Source organism: Tympanuchus pallidicinctus, unplaced genomic scaffold (genome assembly GCF_026119805.1).
Source record: "Tympanuchus pallidicinctus isolate F22 unplaced genomic scaffold, pur_lepc_1.0 scaffold8, whole genome shotgun sequence".
In the NCBI taxonomy this organism is placed as follows: Eukaryota; Metazoa; Chordata; class Aves; order Galliformes; family Phasianidae; genus Tympanuchus; species Tympanuchus pallidicinctus.
Genome location: NW_026294802.1, coordinates 3,809,495 through 3,824,016, shown reverse-complemented (window position 1 = coordinate 3,824,016; position 14,522 = coordinate 3,809,495). Strand labels below are relative to the sequence as shown.

General features: G+C 36.7%; 2 protein-coding genes across 9 annotated transcripts in view; one reads left to right on the top strand and one right to left on the bottom strand.

Moving 5' to 3' along the window:
- The window catches only part of NINJ2 (ninjurin 2), a 508,566-nt gene that overhangs the window by 437,134 nt on the left and 56,910 nt on the right, over positions 1–14,522 (bottom strand). The window lies entirely within an intron of this gene.
- The window catches only part of ERC1 (ELKS/RAB6-interacting/CAST family member 1), a 292,584-nt gene that overhangs the window by 250,246 nt on the left and 27,816 nt on the right, over positions 1–14,522 (top strand). For 4 of the 8 annotated variants that reach the window (XM_052667571.1, XM_052667570.1, XM_052667569.1 and 1 more), the window contains 2 exons: positions 7,339–7,440; positions 9,022–9,088. In XM_052667571.1, coding sequence (XP_052523531.1) covers positions 7,339–7,440; positions 9,022–9,048 — 129 coding nt within the window. In that variant the 3' untranslated portion in view covers positions 9,049–9,088. The remainder of the gene's footprint in view (positions 1–7,338; positions 7,441–9,021; positions 9,089–14,522) is intronic. The other 4 variants (XM_052667563.1, XM_052667564.1, XM_052667567.1 and 1 more) reach the window with 1 other exon arrangement.

Here is a 14,522-nt window from a genome sequence, read left to right as displayed (position 1 = left end):
GTTCTCTGATTTTGTCCTAAGAAATAAGATAACTTCTCATTCTGCTTGCTGTTGCTGTCTACGAGTCTTTTTCAGTAAATAATTCTGGGGTGATTGTGTAGTATAAGGGATCCAGGATTCTTTAAGGATGTTGTCACAGGATACCATTTCTCCTTTTGGTCCTGCTTTTGATGCATAGGCCACCCAGTCAGTGTGAGTTGAGTTTACAATATGGTGGTAAGCGTTCTTAGACTTCATCCCTTGCTGAGAAATTTGTGAGATAGAGGGAAATGCACCTTACTGATCTTTCTGCCTAAGATCCTTATGTGTGGTGGAAAAATGCCGAAGAGCTGAATTATTTGGTTTGATAGTAGTTAGCTATGAGAGAAAGAGGGATTTATTTTAAATTTTGTCTTTGATTTTTATTTTTATTTTTTTTTTTTTTTACCTTTTAAATCTGAGTCTGGGCAGATTCCAGTCCTTGCGAAACAAATGGGAGAGGGGCTATATTGCCACTATTCAGTCACTCCTAAGCACAGCTTTAGGTACGTCTTAAAGAGGATATGAGAGAGCTAAAGTAACAGAGAGAGTTGCATTTATATGGGTATAACACAACAAGGAATCCTAAGCACAAGGCCCTATTTGGGTTGTCAGTTGTACCACTGTTTTTCTGTATATGGGATCCAGAGCAATAGACTTCAATAAACTCTGTTAGCTGGCAGACCCGAAGTTATTTATTTGTTCATCTCCTAAGGAACTAATAAAGAAACACATTCCTGTGCAAGGAAGATTTCAGTTCAAAGTTTAGTTTTTAAATCCATCCACATATATCTAATCTACATATGTTGAACCTCAGAGAGAAATTCATATCTAAATGATCTCCTTTAGTTTAGTTCAAAGGTTTGCAAATATGCTTTCTGCAGAATGAAGTTTCTCTGTAATTACCACATGTGGGGAGATGAACAGAAAAATGAAATAATTAAATGCAGAAATGAACTAGGCTGATAAAGTCTTTCACTTTATAATCTAACATTGTTGTAACATTGCCAATAGTTGATGGAGAAGCCTTTGTCTCAGGTAGGATCTGTGTTAAATCCTGCAGGCTTTGAAAAACCACAGCAGCTGCATGCAGCATATGCTCTTTGTTGGTGTCACCAAAACACAGAACTCCGGGATATACAGAACTGTATAACAAGAAGATTTTCATTTGTATTCAGCTGTGCGTTGTGTTTGTTTGCTGATAATAGTGGGATCTCAGTTGCTAAGACTAAACATAGCCAAAAGGAAAGCCTAATGATGTGTCTTTTAAACCCCACAACTAAAAATGACAACTCAACATGTAGCATGTCTTTAAAATTCAAAAAATGCCTCCTGGGTCATTAAATATTAGAAATGTGAAGGGCACGTGCATTAAAATACTTGATGCAGAATCTCACAGACCCCATACTCCAGACGAGTGTATGCTGAAGGTAGTTATACAGGGCATCACAATCTAATGACAAGTGGGGAGGGTTTATTCTCTCGTTTCTGGCAGCCAGGTTCCAGCAAGAAGATGGTTAGGTATTTACAGAGGGTATGGCTCACCACATGTTCTCAAAGTAGAAAAGGACTATCTGAACACAAGAATATAATTTTTCAGATATTCTGGATTTAGCTAATGACTTCCAAAAAAGAGCTTCTCTACTACATTTCTGCATTATTAGTGGACAAAAGGTTTCTAGAATGTTTCATCTGTACACGTGTGCTCTCAGTGAAACATTCAAGTCTGAGAGAAATGGGATGCTTCCTTTAACTCACTCATACACAATTTCCACCACATATCCATTTGTCACAAGAACAGTCATTATATTAACATTTACTCAATGTGTTGGGTTTTTTTTAAACTTTACATTAAAGGAATAATAAAGCTTGTTTAGGCTGGTTAGCAAAGCCAGAAATGACTCTACTCAAGTATTTTACAAGAAAAAAAAAATAACGGGAAAGTAGTCACTGATGTCATGGTTTCCACTGTGTTCCACAGTGGAGAAACAGATTTGATGAGGATTCCTTGAGTAAGTTGATGTGCTGTATGAAGCTGCCTAGATTAATCTAGTGGATGCATAGCTTATGAGCTAGTATCTGCTGTTTATTAGGAGTCATGTCTAGAGATACAGGTGTGCTGTTCCTCTAAATAAAATTTGCTTTCAAAACCTTGCCAGGGCAGTGGTGACCAGAATGCTAGCTGTCCTGTTGAGATGCTTAAGGAAGCTGTGTATTCTCATTATAACATACAACATAGTGCAAGGTTTCAAATAAAAATATTCTGTAAAATATAAATGATGTCTGTTGTTAAATCTGTGGTTTTCAAATTTCTATGTGGAATTCCACTAGAAAGAGAGGTTGGACTCTGCTAGGTTTTACCAGCAGGATACGTCGCTGATCTTCCCCTACACTTTGTGGATCAGCTTCTTGTCCATTTTTTTCACTAAATACAAAATCTATTCATTTGGTCTTTAGGAAATAGGTGAACAAAGTACCAGCGTAGCTTGCAGTGAACTTACCCGTAGGATATCCAGGCGAGTTTGCCTTGAAGCTGTTCATCCATGAGGTGGAAACATAGTGAGATTTAAATAGCATTCACCGTGGCTACAGTTTTGGCAGCTAATATTACACAAAGTGCTATTTTGAACAAAGGTTTTCAGGTGTTGGTTGCATTAGAACCTGTCTATTTCATGGTAATATCCTTGCTTACCCAAACTTTTTTCAGTATAAAACACAGGCAGAAGTAAATTATAAAATAACCAGAAGAACAGTAGGGGGAATATGTGGTTTCAGTGCATGTGAAATCACAAAACAACAGAAGAGCATGGTTTAAAAGCAGTGCTGAAGCTGAGCATTCACATTTATGATTTATATTATGATTTATACTATATATTATGATTTATGAATTATATTTATGATTATTTATGATTAAAAACAATTTTATGTCATATTTTCTCATGGTACTTTTAATATACCCACCTGTTGTAGTAAGGGACAGGACACAGGCTGAGGTTAAATAATGAGAGATTGTTAGGAATGTATCAGATGTATCAGAGAGGCAAAAAAAGTGATTGCAGAAATTCTGGGGAAAAAAAAAAAAGAAAAAAAGAAAGAAAAAAAAAAAAGGTGGTATGCAGGATATGCAGGATCTGATTCTGCTCGAGCATTGTCACGTATAGCTGGAAAAAGCTTTTTTTCCAATATTTTGCTCTAGACCTGGGGTTCACAGATTGTGGTCTGCAGATCTCTCATGCCAAGCTCTCTGGATTTCTGTTAGCAGCTTGAAAGTGTGCGTTGGTTCTTCAGTAGCTTTAAGGATTGACACTAGTCTAAAGGCTTGTAGGACTGTTCTGTGGAGAGTTTGTTGGTAGCCTGAAGGGTGTTATTGCAGGCTTGGCAAGGTAGGTGTATGCTGTGTGCATTTGTTGCCATTTGCTTTTTGGTGCATTGTTTTGTTGGGTTGGTGTTTGGGGTTTGTTGACTTTTTTGTTGTTTTTTTTTTTTGTTGTTATTGGAAGACAAATTTAGGAAATCTGTCAAAAAAGAAAAGAAGGAAAGAAACCTTCTGGAAAAAAAGTAAGAAGCCTGTTGGGTTATGAGAGCTCATCTTTTTTTTTTTTTTTTTCAGTTTAGTGATTTATCTGCACATGGGTGAAGAAAGTACCTGTAATGTCAAAAGGTATTTTTAGGCAAAATTTGGATCTGACATCCAGTTCTTATCATCACTAGTTTTGATTACAAGCTCTGTAGGTTTAGACAAAAGCACTCCTGACACAAGTGATTTGTCTGCATTGCTCATTTATTTTCTCACAGGACACTGTGGTTAGACCACTTTGTTGGGTTTTTTTTTTCACAATGATGTAGAAATGTTTGCCTTAGGATCTGAGCCGTAACCTCATAAGGTGGGAGAGGACTGTATAATAGCACCATGACAACGTGCCTTAGGACTCCAGGATGTCAAAGTGGTTCCCCACAGTAAAGTAAATGGTTTCTTTTTAAACCATTCCAACAGCCGTATGCCAATACTCTAGAAGTTTCCATCCTTTTGAATATACTTTTTTTGTGTGTGGAGAGAAGCAATAGGTAAAAAGCTCTATTAATGTATTTCCAGTTGTTGTCTCAATCAGAAGTTCTTCATTTAGCACTTTAGGATTAAAGCGAAATCATTATATATTATATATGTCCATATTTGACATAGAGAATTAAAACATAACAAGACATTTGTCTATTATGATAGAAATAGGTTTGCGACACTGGTTGGAACGTTACTATTGAAAAACACATTAGTGGTATTAGTGGTATACACCAAGAAATAAACTTCTGTTCTTCCATCTCTTAATTCTTGCCTCATTCCAAGGGTAAGTATGTCAGTACTGAATTTGGTGTTTTCTTGCCAAGATTTCTATATCAGAAACATGCACTCTTAGACTAACAGCAAAAACAGTGGAAGGTCAGGTTGGATTAAGAGGACAACACAGAAAACATCTTCCTGGTGCACTGATTTGGTATATTTCTCGTTACTGGGATGCTGGAGACATTCTTCTGGGTTTAATATTCAAAGGGCTGTAATGGAGCTAAGCAGCTAAATTGTTTATTTGTGTAACAAGGAGGAATTTTGGAGTTCATCTTTCCCCTCTTTTGAAAACTCCAGCCTCGACAACTAAAAAATTATCTGAAAATGAAAACCCCAAATTCTAAGAATTAAAGGCATAATTTAGACTGGAGTAGTCCTTTACATACACCCACTCAAAACATGTCTATTTAGAGCAGACTGCTCAAAGCTTCATCCAGTTGAATTTTGAGTATCTCCAAGGATACAGATGGCCACAACCTCTTGGCAGCCTGTTCTGGTGTTTGATAATCCCAGTTACGAAAAGGTTTTTCCTGATTTCTGACAAGAATTTTCTGTTTTGCAATTTGTATCTGCTGTCTCTTGTCCAGTTCCATCCAAGAAGACTAGCTTCATCTTCTCTATTTCCTCCTATCAAAATTATTAAAGCCTCCTCTTTTTCAGGTTAAATCGGCCCAATTCTCTTAGCCTCTTCCCATTGCCTCCTGCTGACTATTAGTAGTAGGATATGCTACTTGAAGTCAAGGGACAGATGCACACATCCTCTTCCATGCCACTTCATAATTTTCCACAAGAGATGCTGTACTTCAAGTGATTAGATCTTTATATCATTCTCTTTCTATGTTGGAACTAATACAGAGGTTTTTACGTGCAGTAGGATAAAGCATGCAGAATAGCTACTTTCTTTTCTCAGAAAAGTTAGTGGTTTCTACTAATATTCTGCTAGAACTCTGCTTTTTTTATAAATCCGTTCACATACAAATTGAAATTCACGTGAAAGATTATTTTAAAAGCCAACATTTTACAAGAAATCAGTAGGTCTTCCTGCAAAGAAGAAGTGATTGAAGATCCAGTCTTACATTTAATAAAATAATAAATATGGAGAAAGCATCTTTACAATGAAGTGGTTGTTTGAGTATTAATGTAGCACATTTCAAGTAGTGATTTATGAATGATGAGTCAGACTTGGAATTCAAACCTTGTTTGACAGAACAGAACAATATGAAGATTAAATTGCTTATTGCTTAAGCTCAATTTACAATTAGCTTTTGTTAAATTAATCCAAACTAAAATCAAATCCAGATTCAAGCCCTGGACCGTCTCTATAATGATCTGAATACAGGCGGTTCAAATCTACATTCTCTAGCATTGAGAATCTCATTAAAATAATAGTTTTCAGTGAGAAATCATTCAGTTATGTAGGGATTGAATCAACAACTGGCATTTTTACAGTGAGTTTCGAGTTTTCGTTGAAGACATTTAATTTTAGTAAATCTTTGATGATTTTAATATGTCTAGCACATAATTCACAGTGTATCATATCTACTACAAGTCTGGCTAGCCATTTTTTTTGTTTTTTTGCAGTTTTGTTTCTTTGTTTGTTTGCTTGTTTATTTGTTTTGTAGTACAAGAATTTCACAAAGCTTAAAATGAGGCTTTGCCTACCTTATAAACTGGAAAAAGCCATTGTTCTATTTCGGTTCTGCTCCCAAAATACGTGCCTAGTGACAGTGGCACCCAGATGCCCTCCATTGACGCAGCTGACATGGCTCACATTGCAAGATCCAAGATCCAGCTCTCCTGCGTGGTCTCCTTTATGGTGCACACTGAGTGTCATTGCTATCTACATTGCTATTGTAGCTCTACTGGGAAAGTGAGACATTCTGCCTGTGTGGATTATTTCCTCTGTGTGTTTGTTTTTGTAGGCATTTAGGAACCTCCTTTCAGGATAGTTGTTTGCTAACAGGGCTCCATGTCACTTACATTTTCCTTTGCAGACACAACCATATAGTCTATTTTAAACTTCCTTGCAATTGCTGACCTAGAATGGTAATGTTAAGGCAATATTCAATTTATTTTTATCTGTCTTTTGAAACAATTTATTGCCTGGAAGTAAGGAGGAACAGGCGAACCTTTTGCTTAGTTAGTTGTCCTTGTAAAAGCTCAGAGTGCCCCTCGGAGTTTCATTTGTGTTTAAACGTAGTTGAAAAATGACCTTCAATATATCTGGTAGTCTAAAATTCCACATGTATTTTATATTTTCTGCTTAAACCCTTGAAACTTGACATTTCCTGAGAAGTTGAAGAAAATCTAAGAAAAGCAAAGAAACTTGTTTCATATTTTGTCCTTTGCTTGACTGTATAAAGTTTGTAATTTTACGTATCTCTATTGTGTCACCTCTTCTTCCCAAAGACAAATTTATTGACTTTGTAATTTCCTCACAGGAAAGCTTTTCTGTTATTCAGATTTTTCTGACCAGTCTGAGGATTTTTGTATCTTTGATATATCAATGGAGAACTGATTTTTAGACTGAATGTGTTTTTACTGTTGTTTTTAATAATCAATATTCAGCATTCCTACTATTATCATTTGCTCTTCTTTTAAAAACAGATTTCTCTCTTTAAAATTACTTAATCTCATCTAACTGATGTTTCCATTGAATCGTTCTCCAAATTGCTATATCTGAATCTTCATCTCAAGGTTCTTTAACAAGAAATTAGTTTCTTCCTACACGTGTATACAGCACCTGTTTTAGTAGGTACAGGCCAGATGAGCCAGTTAACTGCAAAATTAACCTAGCTTCACAGCGTAGTGATTTTAATGTGTCTTCATTTTTCTGTATTAATACCTGTGTATGTTTTATGGGCATATCTTCTGTTTTTTTCCGAGTATGGATTTTGGATATAGTGAGCAGGATAAATAGCCTATTCTCTTTAGTCCCTCTGACCCCTTTAAAGTTAGTCTGAAATTCTTCTTTTCTTGAATAGACACAGAACCGTATGAAGCTGATGGCTGACAACTATGAGGATGATCACCTCAAATCCTCATCCCATTCCAACCAAACCAACCACAAGCCCTCCCCAGACCAGGTACAGTCTCTCTCTTTTTCTCTTGTAAAGTAATTTGACAATGGAGGCTGATTATTTTGAGTTGTATGTTATTTTCCCTGACATGCTTACAGTACCTTGGAACAAAAATAGCATTCCACAATGCAGTTATGAAACAGAAATTGATGTTGCTGTTGTGTCACCTTCCTTGAAAACTCCCTAAGTGTGAAAAAAAGTTCCTGGTACCAAGCTATTATTAAGTGGGTGAGGAGGAGACAGCAAGAGATGTTGCTTGCCTTAAAATACAAGACGAGAGTCCTGTGTAGCATGTTCACATTTTAGTAACTCGTGGTTTGCTGCTTGAATGTGTGGAGTGCCAAGAACTGTTCCTTGTCTTCAGTAGCAGGAAATCATGCTCCAGGATCAGTTTTCTGATCTATGCATTGCATATGAGCAGTTCCCTTCACTTCCCATGAGGAAATCCTGGCCTGTGTGCCAAATGAGCAGAGGCTGCTCCCTCACAGACTCAATGGGCCATGAACTGGAGGAAAATCAATTTACCATCTCCAAGGCAGCGAGGAGCCTCTTGTGTCACTTACAAAGCACAGCTGTGTATTTGATAACTATCAGAAAGATTACCTGTCCCTCGGGTAACACAGAAAATGCCAACGTAATTGCATATCCCTTGTTGTAATCTCATCCATTCCAATTTAATTAAAATATTAGTGATCATTAATCACTGCCTTGACAAAGTGAAAGAATGTTTGGCACTCCTCTTCACCCTCTGGCTGATCTAGAAATTATTGAGATCTGAGGGAAGGCGTCTCACTCTAGACCTTTAAACACCAGCCTTGTGAAATGCCGAAATTGAGTAATGTACAAGAGGAAAGTGGGAAAGCAAACACAAAACACAATGTTCACTTTGCAAAAATAAATAGTTATTTTTTTCATTGTCTCTATTAGAAAATAACAAGGGATATAAGCAAAGAAATGATCAGAAAAATTCTCCTTCTCAAAGCAGCTTCCTTCTGCATCTTGTTTTAATACCACTCTCCAGATAGTATGGAAAGAACTGTAAATTGAATGTCTTTAATTTCCTGGTGTGCTTTTGGAAAATGTTGGTTTTAGCTTCTTCAGGAGAGCACAATTGTCAAGGCTGCGTATTAAATTGCTTTTCCAAATTTATTTTGGAGGAAACTCTATGATATCTGTCATATCTGCATTGCAAGTATGTAGTGAAATGAAACCATTTCTACAGTGTAATTGTAGTACATGTTTGTGACTGAATGCAGGATAGTATTCACAGATGAAACAAAAAGATAAAATTTAAATATTTAAGGATTTTCTTGCAAAGACTTCAAGGGGAGGGCGGCAGGGAGAAGGCAGGAGAAGAGTCCAACTGCACCTTCCCTTTGTGGAGGGGCATTTTAGAAGCTAGCAAAGCCTACAAGAGAGCAAAGGAAGCTGTACCTCAAGGTAACCCTGAGTATTCCATAAGGGATTAAAACCACACTTTTTGCTACTATTTGTACTTACGTATGTGCTTTAAATACTAACCAACTCTTTATTTCATTCCCATGCTGCTCTGGGTCTTTTCTCCCATTGCCACCTGTGCACCGCTAGGATGAGGAGGAGGGTATTTGGGCATAACCAGTCAGATGCTCTTAGCTCAGCCATTTTGTTCAGAACGGTGAGAATCAACTTCACTTGCCATTAGAAAAGTTTCCAACAGTCACTCTTCCCTCTCACTGCTGCGTGCATCATGAAACTGGGGCACACCCCTTCTCTCTTGCTTGCATAGTCTCTGCATGTGGGTGTTTCTTGTGTGCCTGTTTGTCGTTGGTGACTTTCTTCTAATAATAATCATGTCATTGTTTCATGATGTTGTGGGGAGAACTTTCCAGGGCATGTAATTGAGTTTATATGCAAAGCAAAGTCTTAGAGCGTACAAGAGAACAGGAAATGTCTTTCACAATTTATCATTAACTTCATGAAGGAAACATTTTCAGTAAGATTCTTTTTCCAAGTAGTTTGCACTGTAGCCAAATCTACGTATGCTTTTGCGATTCTGGTTAGTGAAAAACTTGCTCGGAGATGGTGTTCCTCCTGCAGATAATGTTTCTGCTAAAGGTTTTGAGCATGTTGAGATCTGTGAGATGGCTGCCATGCAGGCTGACCTGCTCACCAATATTTATCAGCTCAGAGCAGATGATTCTTGATCCTGACTCAAAGAATAATATATAATAAATTTTCTGTAAATTTGAAGGCAGAGAATAAAATCCCCTTAAGCTTACCTTCTGCCTTCCATCCATCTTATCTCTCTGTCTCTCTCAAAAAAAAAGGGGGGAGATGGAGGAGAGGGAAGAAATTGGTAGCTTTTTGTCATTTAAACAACATTTTGTTTCTCTGTATCTGCCCCAGTAATTTTATCTTTTCTGCTATCTCTGCAACAACTCCCATTTCCACAACAGAGGGCAGTGCACAGGGCAGAGTCATTCTCTAGCAGAAAGAAGAAAATATCCTTTACTGACCAGGAGCCTTGATATGGAGCCACACGGATCAAATATGGATTAGAAGGCTACAGTGCATAGAATTCATTTTTAAAGTTTTGAAGTAGAATAAATTTATTTAAACACTACAAATATTGTGAAGGATTGAGCTGTGATGATAATAGTTTTAAAATGTATATGAAGCTTTTTCACGTACTCTTCATTAAAAATATTTCACATGCATATCTTTGCAGCTTTTCCCAGAACTTGATTTTTCTATATCAATTATTTGAAAGGAAGCCCTTCTGAAAAAGTGTGTAAATCTTGGAATTTCACATTTGTGAAAATTATTGCTTCATTTGTGAAAAAGAACAAATTACTCCCATCTCTTCACCCTTGCTCAATTAACTGCGAGGTTACATTTCTGTCTGACTATTGATCAGATCCCTCTTTTCCAGTCAACCATCTAAAAAATTTAATCCAACTGTGACAGTGTCAAACTTGAATTTCATGCCTTGGGGTTTGAACTGGGAAAATCTCTTCAGTGGGAAAAGTGATAAAGTGCTTCATTAATTTGCACTCATTGTTGATTTCGCATTCTTCTCAAATCACTGTTCTTGCAATGGCTGTATGTTGGTATGTGATGTTAAAGGTTTTGGAGAGAATGCTTGTTAAGTTTTGCGGAAGCATGGTAATTAAACAGGAATCATCAGGTAAGTAAACAATGAAAAGGAAGACAACACTCACTATAAAGGTAGGAATAGTTCTCATTTTCATTGCACTTTCTCATTTTCAGTGCGAAAATGAAGGTTATGTAGTGAATATTGATAGAAAAATCTCCCATTTGCTGATCTATGAATGAAACTCTGTCAGGAGTATGGTTTATTATTTTAGTGAATTGATAGGTACTCCACATACCAATTAAATACATTATATGCCTCTACTTGGTACTTGAGGCATTTTTCTCTGCTTCCTCGCTATGGCTGCAGAACAAGGAAAACATGTTACAGAATATCCTAGTTGAAATAATGAGGCAGCCAGCATCATCACCTAACAGACATCCCATCTGAGAAACATGTCAGTCTCTAGTCTGTCTTGCATACATCAACAAGGGAAAACACAGAAGTGATTGATGCTTCCCGAGCCATTTATTCCTAACAAAGTCCATTTTCACCATGGCATTCCATGTACATTCCAAAAAAAAAAAAAAAATTCTTGATCTTTTTTGTAAAAGAAATGAATTAAAAATTTAAAACCATTGAGTGCTTAACCTGCATGTGTTAAATAAAGTGCATGTGTTAAAATGATTTTTAGAAAGTACCCGGTAGTATAGGACTTGAAGATAATTTTTCAAAGTTACTTTAGGTCCTTGAGGATGTGATTTTCTCTGGCCAGTACTGAAGGTACAGTAGAGACCATAGAAATACAGACAGTAACAAACTACATTATTTTATGTTTCCCCTGCAGAATTGTGGAATTGATGGAAAATGTTAATATTATGTCAATTCTGTACATGACAGCACTGTCAGATATAATTCCCCTGAAACAGAGCATGCACCCTTCCTATAGTTTCAGAGAATGGTAATTTGCAGTTCCATCTAAATACCAACCTTTTTCTCTAGGAGTGATTCTCTCAGTTCCTTGTTGTCTGAATTTCTCATGACTCTTTTTATTTCCCAGATGGAGCTCTGTCTTCTCAATATCTGATTCTAATGTCCTTTCTAATGCGGATGCCCTTTTGTCTTTCTCAGATACTAGTATGGATGGCCAGTGACTTTATTAGTTATTCACTTTTATCCAAAAATAATAGGGATTTACACTTTGTGATATCTAATATGTATTACATGTTGTGTGTACATGCGTCTATTATTGGAAATGCATGCTGTATGTTATATGTGGAAAAGAAGAAAGCTGCCATTCTTAAAATTCTCAGGTTGCTCAATTTGTGTAGTTTTCTCATTAAGTACAGCAATACTATCCACAGTGTAAGAAAGTGTGAGCGTGGTTCTGAAATCTGCTTGAGTTACCTCTGCCAATCAAATATGAGAAGAACTAATTTTGTTGAATGGATATAGTGTGCATAGGATGACAAAAAAACTCAGAAGAGTGAAAGGCGATCAAATTGAAGGACATATGGACATATGGAAAAGCAATGGTAAAGTGTGAAGGGCAAAAATAGAGGATAGAGCAAACAGAAACTGTGACAATTGAGACTTATATCCCAGCATATAATTTATATGTACTTTGTGTGTGTTTTTAAGCATGCATGCCGTCGTATAGCATTCCTCTTCCCATATTCCATTGCTCTGGCTTCAAGTAGGAATTGGAACCTAGGAGATGCCATCACCATATGATTTTTGAACTCATTCTGCGGAATTATTTTCTATTAATGATTGCCAAAAAAATCTGAAGTCATGGATATGCCTGCTAAGGAGCAAAGTATTTGGCTTTGCTGTGTTTGAATTCCAGGAACAAAATCTGAAAATGAATTTTACACTTATTAGAGTAACAGCAGAATAGCCTAAGAGCTACCATTGAGCTGGAGCATATTAGAAGTAAAAAAAAGTTAAAGATGATGAAAATATCAGTACATTCCTATTACTGTAAAATCTTTGCCAGACAAAAGGTCTCTTTCTGTGACATTTTTCCTTAAATTCTGTCAAATTCAAGTATAAACTGTAAGCACTGTGAGTTGGTTGAAGGCATTAGCATAATTTCAGACACCTCTTAAGATTTCAGGGGTGATGTTTGTGATGGTAAGAGGACTTAAGTCATAACCAGAAAATATTTGAATCATTTCCATTATCTGACAGTCAACTCAAGTAAATTCCATAGACTTCATGTCAAAAAGTGTAAATTATAATTTGGGGTTCATCAGATTACACTTATGCTATTCATGGGCAATGTAGTTTGAATGACATTTCTATATTCCTTCTATTATGACAAAGTTGTTAAAAAGGATTGAAGTAAGAATGGAAATGGTTAAGCTCACAGAGAAGTTGATGCTATCAAACAGAGGCAAAAGGCAACTGAACGATCAGTTTGTAAGTCATGTGTTTCTAGTGTTCAGAGCAATTTTGTTTCACCCGTAGGAATGCTGAGGATGAACATTCACAATTTTCGTTTGTTTTTGAGGGGGTATTTCTTTATTTCCATTTTACAGCTGAAAAGAAATGCCCAGCAAATGGATACCTCATCAGTCAGCACACCTAGTTATTCAAAGAGAAGAGTAGCAGAAGTAGGTGACAGATGATATGGCCTGAAGAACTGTGGCTCCTGTCATGGTAGAGTAAGAGGGATAGAAGCAGTGACGTTGAGGGAAGATGTCTCAGGACGTAATGCAACCTTTGCCACAGCTGCCAATCACCATGAACTTTTCATTAAGATCATTACAGAAATAACAGCATCTGTGCTTTGGAAAGTTTGAGAAAAACATTCTTTTTTTAAAATCTGTTCAATGCTTGGATAAATATACTGATTTCTTTCAGCAGAGTAGATATCTTATTCGTTATTAGATTCGTTTTCAAATGATTACACAGGCATTCATTAAGTGCATAAATGTGATCTTTTTCTCAACATCAAGCACATTTTATGCTTGCAGCATGTAGAGAGCTGCTTGTCTTACTGTCACACTTCTTTTAGGTTCTCAGTCTTGTCACTTTACACTGTGACCTGATAAGCTTCTCTGTGGATGCTTTTCAAATAGATTCATTTTCAGTATGGTCTTTTTAACTGCTAGATCATGCAGAATGGTCAAAAACTCCAAGCTTTCATGCCTGACTCATATTACAGTATACTTTACTGGATGCAGTACTAGACCACGATTCAGAAGATAAATTCTTTCCTGGCATTGTCTCCCACCACTTGCTTGTTCTCTTTCTCTCTGTCTCAAATTCTCTAATCGTAAAATGAGCTCAAGTTTTTGTGAAGTGTAAGTTCTGCTTGGGAAAAGTGCTACATAAGTGCTAGGTAATATTATTACACAATATCCTAAAACCGTGCTGTTACAGTGATATAATGGTGATTATAATACCTCATTTTGAAATTGTTCCCAAAATTGTGTTGGATTTGTGTTCAGCTTGATTTATTAATATTTCTTATTTTTCTTTCCAAGATCCTATTCCTTCCCCAAAAAGGGAAAATCAATATTTCAAGGAGCTGCCATTCTAGTCTACTGAACAAAGCTCTTGGACTGCTGTCTCTTCTTTATTGCCTTCTGTTGTCATCCAAACAGCCATTCCTTCTTCTGTAAAATCTACAGATGAGTTGTGTGTTTGTAACAGTTCATCTTTCATACATGTAAAATCATTGTGAAAGCGTGCGCCTTGTCCTTGCCTTAAAGACATATCCTGTGCAAAATGTGAAGGCAACTACATGAAATGGCCTTACTTTATTTAAACATTATCACTTGGCCTGACTGAGAGATAAGCTGCCAGATTTGTTCTGTTGTACTATGGCAGTCAGGACTCCTCACTCCCACTTTCCAGATGGGCAAAACTTACAGTAGTAAGAACTAAGAACCGAGGTGGGATACACACAAATAAGATAATGTAACTAATTAATTGGTACTTTTAATACCTGCTTAATCACAGGATCTGTGTTCCGTCCCTGCTTTTCCGGAGTCATGCTTGTATG